Source organism: Erythrolamprus reginae, chromosome 3 (genome assembly GCF_031021105.1).
Source record: "Erythrolamprus reginae isolate rEryReg1 chromosome 3, rEryReg1.hap1, whole genome shotgun sequence".
NCBI classification, from domain to species: Eukaryota; Metazoa; Chordata; class Lepidosauria; order Squamata; family Dipsadidae; genus Erythrolamprus; species Erythrolamprus reginae.
Window position 1 is genome coordinate 28,600,908 of NC_091952.1, and position 15,950 is coordinate 28,616,857.

Genomic DNA, 15,950 nt, shown 5'->3' on the forward strand with positions numbered 1-15,950 from the left:
GACATACCCAGTTCCAACAGCCGTTCATTGCATATTTTATTATCCAGTCTCCTAATTATCTTATTTGTTCTTCTCTGTACTCTTTCTAGAGCCTCAGCACCTTTTTGTATCCAGGTGACCAAAACGGAATGCAGTAATCAAAGTGTGATCTTTGATTAAAGCAAAGATCTAGGCACTATCCCTTTCTGGATGCATTAGTTTGTTTGTAACTCTTCCAAGAATTGAGAGCTAGTTTTGTCTAGTTGTAAAGACCCCAGGCTAGAAACCAGGAGATCAGGACTTCTCATCCCACCTTAGGCATGACAAGCAGATTTCCTGATCTTGAACCAGTGCTATCAGATTTGTTGTTGTAGGGAAAATAGGAGGAAGAAAACTATTAAGATATATTTGCCGCCTTGAGTTGTTTGTAAAAGTGATAAAGGCAGGACATCAATCAATCAGTAAATTCCAATGGTATTCAGTTGAATTCTGTCAATCTAACGTGTTTATTTCTTCTGCTTCCCTCAGCCCTGTCAAATATAAATTATTTCTAATCCATTCACTGTTTGCATCACACTCTAAATTTCTTCTTATTCAATTCCATTTTTTTTCTCTTTTGCATTTACTATGATAAATTTAATTTTGAAATATGTTTTGTTCAGTAGAAAGTGTTGTATGGCCTATAGCTTTACACATCATTATACAATATTATCTTAAATCAGAATATATTTTTTTCTTTTCGAATTCAATTATATTCTGGTTGAATTAGTCATAAATCTAGTGCAGGATATTTACTTCCTATTATTATACTGTTTAAAAAAATATTCAATCCATTTACATGCATTATTTCCCAATTAAATTCCCCTGAGTTGATTTTTAATCAGTATAATAATTGGAAGTAAATACTTCATGATAAGCATGGGATTTTCAATTTGATATTTCTCTCCTATATGCCAAACAGAAAGGCATTTAAATCGTTAGCAAAATAGAATATTTTTTTATTAAACCTTTAATTATAATCATGAGGTGATTATTTCTTGACTTAGAAATTTGAATTTCTGTAAGAAAAAAAATGATCATAGGAAATCACAGGGAAATATATTATAAGAATAAAAGTGTAATAAATCCCTTTTCCCAAATTAGAATAGATTAAGTTTATTGACGTTCCACTTGGAGAAAAAATGTGGATTTTCTGTAGACAAGAACTGCTATAATTTTCTAAAGATAATGAAAAGGAGCTCAACGGAATAAATGTACATGTATAAACTATGGAAATTTGAGATTTGGATTACAAACAATTAAATCACACCAATTCTTTTTATCTCTTCTATAAGTATAATAAAGTACTGTAATTAAATTCTATGTTTTGCCTAGAGGATCTTACTAGATAATGTTATCTTGATTGGCCTCAATTTACCTGGGAAAAAGCTTTGTTGTGTGGCCTCATATCTAAGATGAATTTTTCACCCCTGTGTAAATCCAGCTCGCACTGTTTTTGCCACATTGTGTCAGGAATAAATCTCAACAATTTTTCAGATAAATTCTGTTTGTCAGAAGAAATTGAGTAATCCAGTGATCCACATATTAAAAACCTGGAAACATATAAAATCTTTGTGCAGGTTTTTCACTGATATTTTTCTAAGGGTATATCTGAGCATCAAGTGAGTAAAACAAGAGATCTACATCCAATAATAGAAAGGTCACAGTTATTTTATTTCTGATTAGATCATGTTTCACTCAACTTATAATGAAACCATAGATATAGAAAAGGTTCATTAAAAGTTATCAATGTCAAATGTGTCTAGCATAGAGAAGGTCCAACATGAACCTTTTCACAAAACTGTCTAAAGGCAGAATAATTAAAGCATTAGTACAAAAATAAAGTTGAAAAAAATGAAGTTTTTCTTGAATCCTTTGCAACATGAGCATCTTAACTAATACAAACCAAATTACTCCTTGCCCTTTGGGGTAGGTTATTTGATGCATTTATTTGTATTTTATACTGCTTTAAAAACATTTTTTTTAACAGACCTGAAAGTAGAGTTCAGTTTAATCAGTGGAACAAACCAATTGACATATTCTCTATTTATGAGCTTCACCATCTGGCCTTTCTCCCTGCCCTTGTCAAGATCCAATTGACTATTTCCTTAAATTATAACCTTCTGGTTGCTGGGCCTGTTTAGGAGTACTAAACAACTATGAAGTAAATATGATGGGTTCTGTCATTCATAATATTTATGACAGGAATTCACTGGGGCTCTAGCACAGGAGACAGTCCTTCTGGGTTTATATGCCTTAAATATTGCATATTAATTAACGGAATCTAAGGTACATCTGAGAGACAGCTGCCACATTTTGCTCTTTACTTTTTATAACTAAATGCCAATCAAACAAGGGGAAACTTTTTTTCTGGTTGTGTTTTTAAATTTTATTGGTGGTCTGGGTAGCAACAGCTTCCCCTCTTATTTAATTGAAAAGAAACTGAGAGGCCAAAAGCCATATGTTTACCTTGGAGCAGTAAGCGCTATTATCTGAAGACAAAAGAGTGTCATCAGTCCTCTGCCTATGACTGGTGCAGAAGTTGATCATCATTTTGTTTGTCCTCTGCAAAGGCGAGAGCCAATTAAGATAGTCCAAACCTGGTGCCTAATGGATCCAGATGATTTCCTGAGGGCACTTGGGGGGCATTCACATAAATAGTCCCACTGCATATCTGGTTGCACTCTGGAGTTCAGAGGGCATTAGATGAAATTGCCCGCAAGCAACTTCTCCTGAATCTCAAATGATGAGGTTATCTTTATTTTCTGAAGGACTTCAGGAAATGAAACTGACGGTGGCGAAAAGCAAAGAATGAATGTAACTGAAAAAACAATGGGTGCCTCCATGTTCAGGAGAATTCTGTGGCCGTAAAATTGACATAATATTCTCCACACTGATTGAGAGAAAAGATTCGTTAAGATTATCTGGATTCCTTTGCATGTAGAGAAGTCCCATGTAATCATTTTTGCAAGATATTAAGTACTAAATCAGACGATCCGTTTTTCCTTGCAAACTATTCATCGCGGTGTGATTTTGAGAATGTTAAATTGAGTCCTCTCAAGTGGTAATAGAAAACTATTAAGAGCTGGTCCACTATTATCTGATCCACTATTGTATTTCCACATTATGCAAAGCCAAAGGATATTCCCCAACAGTCTCCAGAAAGTTTATGTAGCTATTACAATGATTTAGTTGCACTATGTAGCTATTGCGATTATTACTTGATGATAATAATAATAACTTCACCCTCCATAAACTTGTTTAATCCCTCTATAAAGATTTCCAAGTTGATGATTATCATTATAACATAAAGTCATGTATTCTATCAGTTATAATCTATAACCTGTCTACTGGGATTGGGGGATGGCTGGGAGGGGAGAGATTTATCATTTATGAATTATTACTCTATCTTCTTATTGGATCTCTTAAAGTTCTGGTGTCTTTCAATAGGAGGTGTAGAATAACTACCACTACCATTTAATGCAGATCCAATCAGTTCAGTTCTGGAGACCTCACCTACAAAAAGATATAGACAAAATTGAACGGGTCCAAAGACGGGCTACAAGAATGGTGGAAGGTCTTAAGCATAAAACGTATCAGGAAAGACTTAATGAACTCAATCTGTATAGTCTGGAGGACAGAAGGAAAAGGGGGGACATGATCGAAACATTTAAATATATTAAAGGGTTAAATAAGGTCCAGGAGGGAAGTGTTTTTAATAGGAAAGTGAACACAAGAACAAGGGGACACAATCTGAAGTTAGTTGGGGGAAAGATCAAAAGCAACATGAGAAAATATTATTTTACTGAAAGAGTAGTAGATCCTTGGAACAAACTTCCAGCAGATGTGGTAGATAAATCCACAGTAACTGAATTTAAACATGCCTGGGATAAACATATATCCATCCTAAGATAAAATACAGAAAATAGTATAAGGGCAGACTAGATGGACCATGAGGTCTTTTTCTGCCGTCAGACTTCTATGTTTCTATGTTTCTATGTTTCTAGAAAATCTCTGAAAGGAAAGTTTCCACTTTTATTGTGAACTTAAATTTTCTACCATTCTAAGGTTTACTGTGCTTATAGCAACAGTACGTGGGTTTTTAAAAAAACAAAGCAAAACACACTTTTCCCTTGTTTTTCTTTAATGTAATATCCATTTTGAAGAAGCATCCCACAGTTTTATTCTCCCGTTGTTATTTTGATTTTTAAAATAAGCAATTGTAAGTATTTTATAGCCCCCCCCCTCATCTTTGCTTCCTTAAACTTTTTCATTACAAACCATGAATTGTCTCCAGAAAATTTTACAAGCTCATACTTGCTGAATAAAATAACTAGATGGCATCTTTGTTCTCAGCTCACTGTAGAACAACTGCAGTTGCTGTTGAGTTCTACCTTAGTGATGCTTTGTTCATTTTGTTCTATAATCATTGGCATCTTTCTTCATCAGTTGCTCCAGGCAGAGGCTGTACAATGGGATTTTTTTTCCTTTTGTTCATACTTCCAAACTTCAGTTTTTGAACCAAACTCCAAGAAAAATCTTGTTTGTTTTGAAAAACAAGTTTTGGTTGTGGTTCTTTAGTTTCATTTACACTCTTTTTAAAAAAAATATTCTGACTGTTTGATTTGTGTTTGCCTTCAACATGTATTGCTATATGAGTTGTGTGTATGCATGTTTTCATGTATGTAGACGTTTACAGCACCTGTGTGCATTTTGGTTCTATAAATCTTTCACTGGTTTCCATGATCGCTGGGATCAGTGTTCCTGTTTTATAACACCCACCAACTATTCCTCATGTCAGACCTGCCCCAGTCATGTCTCTTAGGAAAGAAAGACCCTCCGCTCCATTTTGATAAAATGTTAGGTTCCTTTACTAAAGTCTGCTGACTGAAGTAAAGTCAGGCTAGAACTAAATTCCCCACGGAAAGTTACAAATTTTCCCCCATGACTAGTTCAGCTTGAGCCAATGAAGAGCCCCATAGGTGTTTGGAGATGCTGAGATGTTTGAGATGCATATTCCAATCTCAGAAGCACGGCCTTGTAGCTGGCACAAACTGATGCTGTGCTTTCCAGGTTTTTCATCAAGCTTCCCTTCCTTGTTTTCTATTTCCCATCACATCCCTATACATGATCATTGACCATTTGTCCTCCTTCCCCTTTAATGGCAAGATGCCAGCAGGGCGCCACGCCAAAGATGGCAGAAGTGACACCTCTCTACTTAGACTTAGTAGATCAGACAGAGAAAATCAAATAAGAAAGCACTACTCTCTATATTTCAGACTATTTAATTGAACAAGAAGCACTCTAATCTAGAAGAGTGCTTATTCTGCTCTGATATTGCTTCTAGAACAGTGAGGGCAAATCTTTTTTTCCTTGGGTGCCGAAAGAGTGTGCACACCTGCTGTCGCACATGCGCAAGTGCCCACACCCATAATTCAATGCCTGGGGAAGGCGAAAACAGCTTCCTCCAACCCTCAGAGGCACTCTGGAGACTGGAAACGGCCTGTTTCCCTACTTCTGATGGGCCCAGTAAACTCATGTTTCACTCTCTCCAGTCTCCAAAGGCTTCCCTGGAGCCAGGGGAGGGTAAAAATGCCCTCCCATCCAAAAAACAGCTGGCCAGCAAACATGTGCATGTTGGAGCTGAGATAGGGCAATGGCTCATCTTGAGACAGGAACAGATTCTGCTCTATTACTTTTTTTGATTAGCTACAAAAAAACTCACAAGATCTGGACCACAGGTACACAAATATAAGAAAGTCCACTTTCAACCATGATCTTCCTCATTATCCTATGTTTCCATCATATTGACGATACCAACATAGAAACATAGAAACATAGAAGTCTGACGGCAGAAAAAGACCTCATGGTTCATCTAGTCTGCCCTTATACTATTTTCTGTATTTTATCTTAGGATGGATATATGTTTATCCCAGGCATGTTTAAATTCACTTACTGTGGATTTATCTACCACATCTATTGGAAGTTTGTTCCAAGGATCTACTACTCTTTCAGTAAAATAATATTTTCTCATGTTGCTTTTGATCTTTCCCCCAACTAACTTCAGATTGTGTCCCCTTGTTCTTGTGTTCACATTCCTATTAAAAACACTTCCCTCCTGGACCTTATTTAACCCTTTAACATATTTAAATGTTTCGATCATGTCCCCCCTTTTCCTTCTGTTCTCCAGACTATACAGATTGAGTTCATTAAGTCTTTCCTGATACATTTTATGCTTAAGACCTTCCACCATTCTTGTAGCCCGTCTTTGGACCCGTTCAATTTTGTCAATATCTTTTTGTAGGTGAGGTCTCCAGAACTGAACACAGTATTCCAAATGTGGTCTCACCAGCACTCTATATAGCGGTACCATAATCTCCCTCTTCCTGCTTGTTATACCTCTAGCTATGCAGCCAAGCATCCTACTTGCTTTCCCTACCGCCTGACTGCACTGTTCACCCATTTTGAGACTGTCAGAAATCACTACCCCTAAATCCTTCTCTTCTGAAGTTTTTGCTAACATTGATTGGTATAGCTCAAGTATAAAATATGTGGAAGGAATATGTCTTTTACTATTCCATTATTTCTTTTTTTTTAATTGCTTTTCTAGAAATGGCAGTGTGTGGAAGATGCCAATGGGAAGTTGAAGTTGCATAAATGCAAAGGCCTAGCCAGCCTTATGGCTCCTGACAGTAGTAAAGGTATCTCCAATCTCCTGCCCAAGTATTACAGCAAGAATAATGAGGAATGCAGCTGTGATGAGAATGAATACAAGCTGAGTCCCATGGGACGACGAAAGAAATTATTCTCTAAGAAGAGTAAGTGAAATTCCTGGGGGTTTCTGTGATGGCGGGGAAAATTCTGAAATAACTAAGCTGTTTAAATCTATATATTTAACAAATTAAGCATAGTTTGTACTTTTAAAAATAGAATATTTATTTATTTATTGTATTTATATGCTGCTTAATCCAAAGCCGGCTCATAACAACAGAACAGAACATAACATAACATAATAGAATAGAATAGAATAGAATAGAATAGAATAACAGAGTTGGAAGGGACCTTGGAGGTCTTCTAGTCCAACCCCCTGCTTAGGCGGGAAACCCTATACCACCTCAGGCAAATGGTTATCCAACATCATCTTTAAAACTTCCAGTGGAGCATTCACAACTTCTGGAGGCAAGCTGTTCCACAGATTAATTGCTCTAACTGTCAGGAAATTTCTCCTTAGTTCTAAGTTGCTTTTCTCCTTGATTAGTTTCCACTCATTGCTTGTCCTGCTTTCAGGTGCTTTGGGGAATAGCTTCATTCCCTCTTGCATGTGGCAACCCCTGAGATGTTGGAAACTGCTATCATGTCTCCCCTGGTCTTTCTGTTCATTAAACTAGACATACCCAGTTTGTGCAACCATTCTTCATATGTTTTAGCCTCCAAGCCCCTAATCATGTTTGTTGCTCTTCTCTACACTCTTCCTAGAGTCTCCACATCCTTTTTACATCGTGGTGACCAAAACTGAATGCAATATTCCAAGGGTGGCCTTACCACGGCATTATAAAGTGGTATTAACACTTTGCATGATCTTGATTCTATCCCTCTGTTAATGCAGCCTAGAACTGTGTTGGCTTTTTTGGCAGCTGCTGCACACTGCTGGCTCATATAGTTGTCCACTAGGATTCCAAGATCCCTCTCACAGTTAACTACTGTTGAGGAATGTATCACATACACTATATCCATAGTTCCCTCTAAGCTGAGCAGTGAGCAATCGCTCACTTAAAAATCATCATCAACTCAGAGTTTTTCAAACCTGCCCAGAAGCCGAGAGGGAAACAGTGAGAGGGAAGGAGAGAGAGAGAGGAAGAGAGAGAAACAGATAGAAAAAAGAGAGGAAGGAAAAGAGAAAGAAAAAGAATGGGAGTAAGGAAGAGAGAAAGAAAATCAAAATCTAGTTTGAAACTAGCTCAACTATTTAAGTGGCATGTTGATATTGATAGAGTTGCCCTATTATGAGCTCACTGTTATAGACACATAGTACAGCATTTTATTTTGAAATTCTCTGAGGCAAAACAGGATGGGTTTTTTGTTTGTTTGTTTATTTGTTTGTTTATTTATTATTTCTGTGCCCCCCAGTCCCGAAGGGACTGCCGCTCAGACACTATACTTTTCCGCCCACGCCCCCCAAAAATTAGAGGGAACACTGATTATATCTGTGCCTTTTCTTTTCCTTGCCTAAATGTAGAACCTTACTTTTCTCAAAAACTCAAAGCAACTTAAAAATGTTTCAGCAATACAAAATAACTAAAACTTGGGGGAATAATGAACAAACCACAATTAATTTTTCAACAGTTTAGCAAATAACCCACCCACCAATGAAAAATAAATTATGAAAGGCTGTTAGCAGGGCATTGGCCATATTTTCCGAAGTTCTCACTAGACACACCTTTATAGAGGAGGAAATATCTCATCAATTTCAATGAATGAGCAGTCTCATATAGAAAACTAGGTCCACTTAGATGTAGAGATCAATAACTTTGAAGGAGTAGACAACTCCTTTGAGACAAGATATCTCATCAATTTCAATGAATGAGCAGTCTCATATAGAAAACTAGGTCCACTTAGATGTAGAGATCAATAACTTTGAAGGAGTAGACAACACCCAATGTTGCACGTTTAAATGTTGATTTTTGCAATCGATCTTCCCTGCCTTTTCTTTCTCCTCTTGATCTCTAGAGCAGTGGTCTCCAATCTTTATGGCTTTGCAAACCAGCAGGAAGGGTGGGAGAAGTGATGGTTCCCTGCAAGTGATGGGCACACATAGCTTCATTTGCCCTAGTAGCAGGCACCCGCACCCACCCCTCACACAAATAGAGCTGCATGCACCCACCCATTCCATTTGTAAGTGGAGCTGTGTGTGCTCTTGCCCATCACTTCTGCAGCCCAATTCTAAACAGGCCACAGCTCTGGGGTTTGGGATCCCTACTCTAGAGAACCTTCAAAATCCAATAAAAGATTTCATAGGGTGCTAAAAGAAGAATCTATACTGACCTCAATTCAGAAGGGAGTCATAATTGGATTCAACCCAAAGTGTCTGTTGTAGATCTAGATAAAAATAACATCTCATTAAAGCTGGATTTGCCTCCTAATGGGTACATAAACAATGTAAAAGTGGTCTGCCATTGCTCTCTTCCTGGAGGCACTTTTGGCTTCTGGTCTGTCATCCTACACTAGGATTTCCTGTTTGTCTCCAGTCTGGGTGTTAATCAGGTCTGACACTGTTTAGATTTTTTTTTCAAGATCAGATAAAATCTGCTCAGAGCTGCAATGTGATTGTGACTGTTAGTTATTTATTGTGTACATGTTTGAAATATTTTAACCACAAGAATCTTTAAAAAAAATATTTCTGCATACAAGCATGATGCAGTTTTTATGTAAAAATGCAAAAACAAATATGAAGATGCATGGGATGTTTCCAACATTTAGTGAAGGAATCCAGAACTAATTAGAAGTAAATAAATGAGGACACACTTTAGTATCAGCTTTGCTTGCTTCTTAGGAATAGGGAGAAGTTTACTCTATATTTAAACAAGGACTTCCAGTTCAACAAATTCAAATTAACGGAATAATAACTAATGCTAAAATTAATTCTCAGTAAAATACCATATTCTGTTCAAAAATTAATTGATCCCCTGTCTGCATACACCAGTTATTCTCTCTTTCACAGTAGGCATAACTCCCCCCGGAGATTAGAACGGCCCCCACCCTCCTTGTCTTTCGCAAGTTACTCAAGACCCACCTATATCGCCAGGCATGGGGGAATTAAGACATCTCCCCCAGGCTTTCTTATATTTTATGTTTGGTGTGTATGTGTTGTATGGTTTTTAAATTGTTGGGGTTTTTTAATGTAATTTTATTATTAGATTTGTTCAATTGTTATACTGTTTTTATTGTTGTTGTGAGCCGCCCCGAGTCTTCGGAGAGGGGCAGCATACAAATCTAATAAATTGAATTGAATTGAATTGAATATGCTTTCTCCTCCCTCCAGCCCAACCACAAAAAATGAGAAGGGTGGAAATCAAATGGAGAGGAAAGTTTTATTGTGATAGAAACAGAAATAATTAATTAAATAAATAAATGAATGAATAAATAAATAAATAATCATAAATGTTTATGGATTGTAAAATAATTAAATTCAGTAAGCAAGTAGCCTTACTCAACATTTATTTTATTTATTTGTTGGACTTGTATGCCGCCCCTCTCCGAAGACTCGGGGCGGCATATCCTCAAGCTAAATGGGAGCAGTCCTCAGCCTTCTGATCAACAAGCCGAACTTCTTAACAGCTCAGCCACCCTACTTAAGAGTTCTATGCTGTAATCCATTTTCAGTTACGGATTGTTGGACCTTAAGTTGCCCACCTCTCCTCTAGTCCTCCCACTCTCAGCATCTTGTAATTCAATAGAAATGTATACGTCAGAGTTTGAACTGTGGAGTTCTTGGAGCTTTCTTGGTTGCTTGCTTGCAAACTTTTCATTACCAAGCTAGGTAACATCACCAATGTTACAACATCAGTGAGTTTCGAGTAGGCTCTCTTTTTATATATAGTAACTTGTCCGGCCAAATTAGTCAAGCATTTATCAGATGCTTAAATAAGCACCACCTACATAGAAACAGAGAAGATTGACGGCAGAAAAAGACCTCATGGTCCATCTAGTCTGCCCTTATACTATTTCCTGTATTTTATCTTAGGATATGTTCATCCCAGGCATGTTTAAAATCAGTTACTGTGGATTTACCACCCATGTCTGCTGGAAATTTGTTCCAAGGATCTACTACTCTTTCAGTAAAATAATATTTTCTCACGTTGCTTCTGATCTTTCCCCCAACTAACCTCAGATGGTGCCCCCTTGTTCTTATGTTCACTTTCCTGTTAAAAACACTTCTCTCCTGAACCTTATTTAACCCTTTAACATATTTTAATGTTTTGATCATGTCCCCCCTTCCCTTTTGTCCTCCAGACTATACAGATTGAGTTCATTAAGTCTTTCCTAAAGACTTATGGTTGATTATTTAAGCACCCGGAGAGGGGCGGCATACAAATGTCATACATACATACATACATACATACATACATACATACATACATACATACATACATAAATGCTGGATTAATAACTATTTATATGTACCTATACATCTCAAAAGTAGTCAGTGGCAATATCAATTATTCCTTTTAAGAAACAGTAGCCCTGGGTTCTGCACTTGACTAGTTTTCCGGATATTGGAGCATTACTTATTTATAATAAGAGCACAGGTAGATGACAGATCCTGTTCCCAAAGCTGCTGCCCCCATATAACGTTTTCTTTTCACATTAAAGTGGAGCTGGCTCCAAAAACTGCTGATTTTCTTTGGCAAGGCTCGGGCGCTGTGTGGCATAACCTATTCTACAGGCCCTTCTTTAACTTGAGTCAGCTGAAAATCCACACACAAACGCACAGACATGCATTTGAAGTGTGCATAGTTTAATTATAGATTAAAAGAGCCCAACAGCAGCTCAGAATTATTATTCGTCTGTAAAGTTGCTTTCGTCTCGCTTCACAAGTGCAGAGCTTTAATTATTTAGCGGATTAGATTTTCTCAGTAATGACCTGGCACAAGCTTCAAACAGGGAGTTTAAATCGATTTTCTTCCTTTATATTTGCCTTGCAAGCTGATTAGTAACTACTAAGCTAATTTTTAGGTGAATAAAATTACTGGTTCTCAGGTACAATCGCCAGTTACTGTAACTGCCGAGAATGCATGGCAAAACAGATAATCTTTAAATAATGCTTAAGCTTGTGGTTCAGTTAAATTGTTTACAAATTATAAGCCCAAATATAACTCATTTAAGAATTTTAGCATAACATGATTCAGAAGCAATAAAATTGCTGCATTACGCTGAAGATATCTGAACTCCACTTATAAAATTTAAACCAGATAAAGAACTCCTCAAAAATGTTATTAGCAACTTTTCAAATCCCTGCGGCATCCCAATTAGGCTGTGTAATTATGTCTCTTAGTCTTCAGTATCAGAAACCTGAGGGCCTTTCCAAATAATCATCTGTTCACATAATAAATGCACAGTAGTTAGTTCATTTGCAGTACACGATCCAGATGTTTTTCTTCAAGGTAGTTAACGTTTTGTCTGGGACAGAACAGTTTTCCAGTATATAAATGTCATGTTTTGATGCTGAAGGGGAGATTTTTTCCCTTCTCCTTTCATTATTTCTCTCACAAGCAAATAAAACCAAAATGAGGAAGAGTGGATGTTATCCACTCTACTATACATGCGGAAACTTGAGTGATACTCAGAGAATATGTCATGGTTTGAGATCAAACTGCATCTCTGACTTTAGATGCAACAAGCTTTATGCACATCAGTAAGGGGCTTGGCTCACCAGAAATGGCTAGTGGAACTACATAAGGTGATAAGGGTAATAAACTGTATAGATGAGGTTAAACTCAGATTTCAGAATTTTGAAGATGACAAAAGTAAGTGGAATAAATGTCTTTGGAGCATAGAAAACTGTTTATAGTCATGAGTAGTGATGGTGTTCCAACGGTGTTCGGGTTCGGCAAGTTCGGATGAACTTTACGCAACTTTACGCAAAATTTGGCCGACCCGAACGGGGAATCCCACCAAGAGATTGATGTTTACTTTTACATGAACATGTTTATTTTTACGTGAAACGACCACCCTTTGCTTGTAGCGCCGCTGCGGCGTCCTTTTTTGTAAAAATAACAATGTTTATTTTTACGTGAAGACCTCCCTTTGAAGGAGCTGGGGAATCCCTCCCATGAAGAGATTCTGCGGCGGAGCCTTGACGTCACCGGCAGGTTGCTAAGGACGCCAAGGTGATCACTTCCTGGATTCCATGGAATCCAGGAAGTGATCACCTTGGCGTCCTTAGCAACCTGCCAGTGATGTCAAAGCTCCGAACGCCGAACGCAACCCCGAACTTTGCCCAAAGTTTCAAAAAATTTCGGGTTCATGTTTGGCATACTGAACACTGCAAAATTCGGTATAGACCCAAATTGTGCAGGTTCGGTTCACCCATCACTAGTCATGAGTCGTCAGTAGAAAATGTAGAAGTTTGAGTTAGACAGTATTTTCATTCATATAAATACAGGTGAAACTCAAAAAATTAGAATATTCTGCAAAAGTTCATTTATTTCAGTAACACAACTTAAAAAGTGAAATGTGATATATGAGAGAGACTCATTGCATGCAAGACAAGATAGTTCAAGCCATGATTTGTCATAATTGTGACGATTATGGGGTAAAGCTCATGAAAACCCAATCCACCATCTCAGAAAAATAGAATATTACATGCAATCAATAAAACAAGGATTGTACATAGAGCAGTATTGGACTTCTGAAAAGTATAAGCATGCATATGCACTCAGTACTTGGTTTGGACCCCTTTTGCAGCAATTACTGTATCAATGCATCGTGGCATGGAAGCTATCAGTCTACGGCACTGCTGAAGTGTTATGAAAGAGCAGGATGCTTCAATAGCGATCTTCGTCTCTTCTGCATTGTTCAGTCTCATCTTTTCTCGGGCAATGCCCCATAGATTCTCTATAGGATTCAGGTCAATCAAGCACAGTAAGCCCACAGTCATTGAACCAGTTTTTGATGCTTTTGGCAGTGTGGGCAGGTGTCAGGTCCTGCTGGAAAATGAAGTCAGCATCCCCATAAAGCTTGTCTGTGGAAGGCTGCCAAGAGGACCCTGGACTTAATGAAGCACAGTGGACCAACACCAGCAAATGACATGGTTCCCCAAATCAACACAGACTGTGTAAACGTCACAACGGACCTCAAGCATCTTGCAGTGTTTGCCTCTCCATTCTTCCTCTATCTAGATCCTTGGTTTCCAAATGAGATGAAAAAGTTTCCACAATCTGTATGGATTTGGGGAGACATGTCATCTGCTGGTATTGGTCCACTGTTCTTCATTAAGTTCAGAGTCAATGCAGCCGTCTACTGGGAGATTTTGGAGCACTTCATGCTTCCTTCCGCAGATGACCTAGATGGGGATGTGGACTTCATTTTACAGCAGGACTTGGCAACCTGCCCACTCTGCCAAAAGCATTAAAACCTGGTCTTCCATAACACTTTAGCAGTGCCACAAGCTGACAGCTTCCATGTCATGCTGCATTGAGGCAGTCATTGCTGCAAAAGAAGTGAAACCAAGTTCTGAGTACACATGCATGCTTATACTTTTCAGAGGTCCAATATTGTTCTATGTACAACCCTTGTTTTATTGGTTTCATGTAATACTCTAATTTTCTGAGATTGTGGATTTGGGGTTTTCATGAGCTGTACCCCATAATCATCACAATTATGATAAATCATGGCTTGAACTATCTTGCCTTGCATGTAATGAGTCTCTCTCATATATTATGTTTCATCTTTTAAGTTGCATTACTGAAATAAATGAACTTTTGCACAATATTCTAATTTTTTGAGTTTTATCTGTATGTATAGGAGTGAACTTGGGATCTTATGAGCACAAAGACTTTGTTCTGCCCTTAATGATTTTCCTCTTCCTCTGTTTCTAAGACATCAAATTTTCACACATTAGATTTCCTGTTTTTCACTTAGAAGTTGGAGGCAGAAATTCCTCACTTTCTGAAGATGTCCTAAAGTGCAACAGATCATATTAAATCCGCTATTATTTTCTCTCCGCTTACCTTCTGGTCTACATACTGTAAATCTGTTTGTAATGCAAACTATATCTTATACTCACAGAATTTGGATATAATTAAGCCTAAACGCATTAAGATTTCCCAGGGCTCTGAAATCTAATTATATGGAAATATCAAATATATTGTTGATATTCACATACATTAATTCTATTATTGCATTTCTAGAGTTTCATTTCAACATAAAGTCCCATAAGCTTTTATGGGACAAAAGAGACAAAATTACAAATTGTACATGAATGTGCAAGTTTTTCCTTTGTATATTGCAAAAACAAACAAACAAACCCCTTGTGGTCAATCTGGGATGATAATTGCCATTTTTTACTGTTCCAGTCTGTGCGAAATGGCAGCTTAAACATGTATGTCATCTGACACTCAATAATATACCTTGACTTTACAATAGGTTGACACTGACTACAGCTTATATTTATTTCCTTTTCATCATTCTTCTTTTTAAAAATCCCGGCAGGATTTTTAACTAAAGGAAAACAGAGATGGGATCCAGACATAAAATTGGCCATAACAGAAACAATGAGGAAGTATAGCCTTTTAAGACATATATTAAAATGCATTACGCACCATAAACTGTAGTTATTTTATAAAGGAAGGAACAAAAGGAATGTATGAATTACAGCTATTTTGAGTAATAATGCATGCAAATAATAAATGAAAGTAATCTCAATATACCATGGGGAATCAAATAAAATTCAGCACATTTCATCAACTTTAATCACATTTTACTCCTAATACAAATACCCTCAGGGATGGGCTTCAAAAATTTTAGCAAGGGATTCTGTGCCCGGTTGCTGGGTGGGTGTGGCCATGGTGGGTGTGGCCTAGTCAGCCTCCTGCACCACTCCAAGCTCCAGAGGCTTTTCTTCAGCTTCTGAAAGGTCGAAAATTGTTCTGCCTGACTGGGCTCAGGCAATTCGTAACAGTCCAAGGAAAAGAAATCAAACACACACGTGCTCTTCTAATCAGCAAACTTGTATTAAACAAACAAAAAAGGGTTAACCAAAACAGTCCGTAGTGTCAGGAAATAATGATAGTGCAAGGTGTAATTCAGCCAAATACAACACATAGGAAAAAGCAAACAAAGACAACCTGCATGGAGCAGAAACGTTTCAGGAGTCCTTTGAATCTTTAGAGCAAACAGCAAGTCCCAGAGGTTTCACCTCCCACGTGCCTGAA

At 37.6% G+C, this 15,950-nt stretch overlaps 1 protein-coding gene across 2 annotated transcripts in view; it reads left to right on the forward strand.

The window, feature by feature from the left end:
- SULF2 (sulfatase 2) overlaps positions 1-15,950 on the forward strand; it is a 329,460-nt gene that overhangs the window by 292,736 nt on the left and 20,774 nt on the right. For both annotated transcript variants that reach the window (XM_070744663.1, XM_070744662.1), the window contains one exon: positions 6,629-6,836. In XM_070744663.1, coding sequence (XP_070600764.1) covers positions 6,629-6,836 — 208 coding nt within the window. The remainder of the gene's footprint in view (positions 1-6,628; positions 6,837-15,950) is intronic.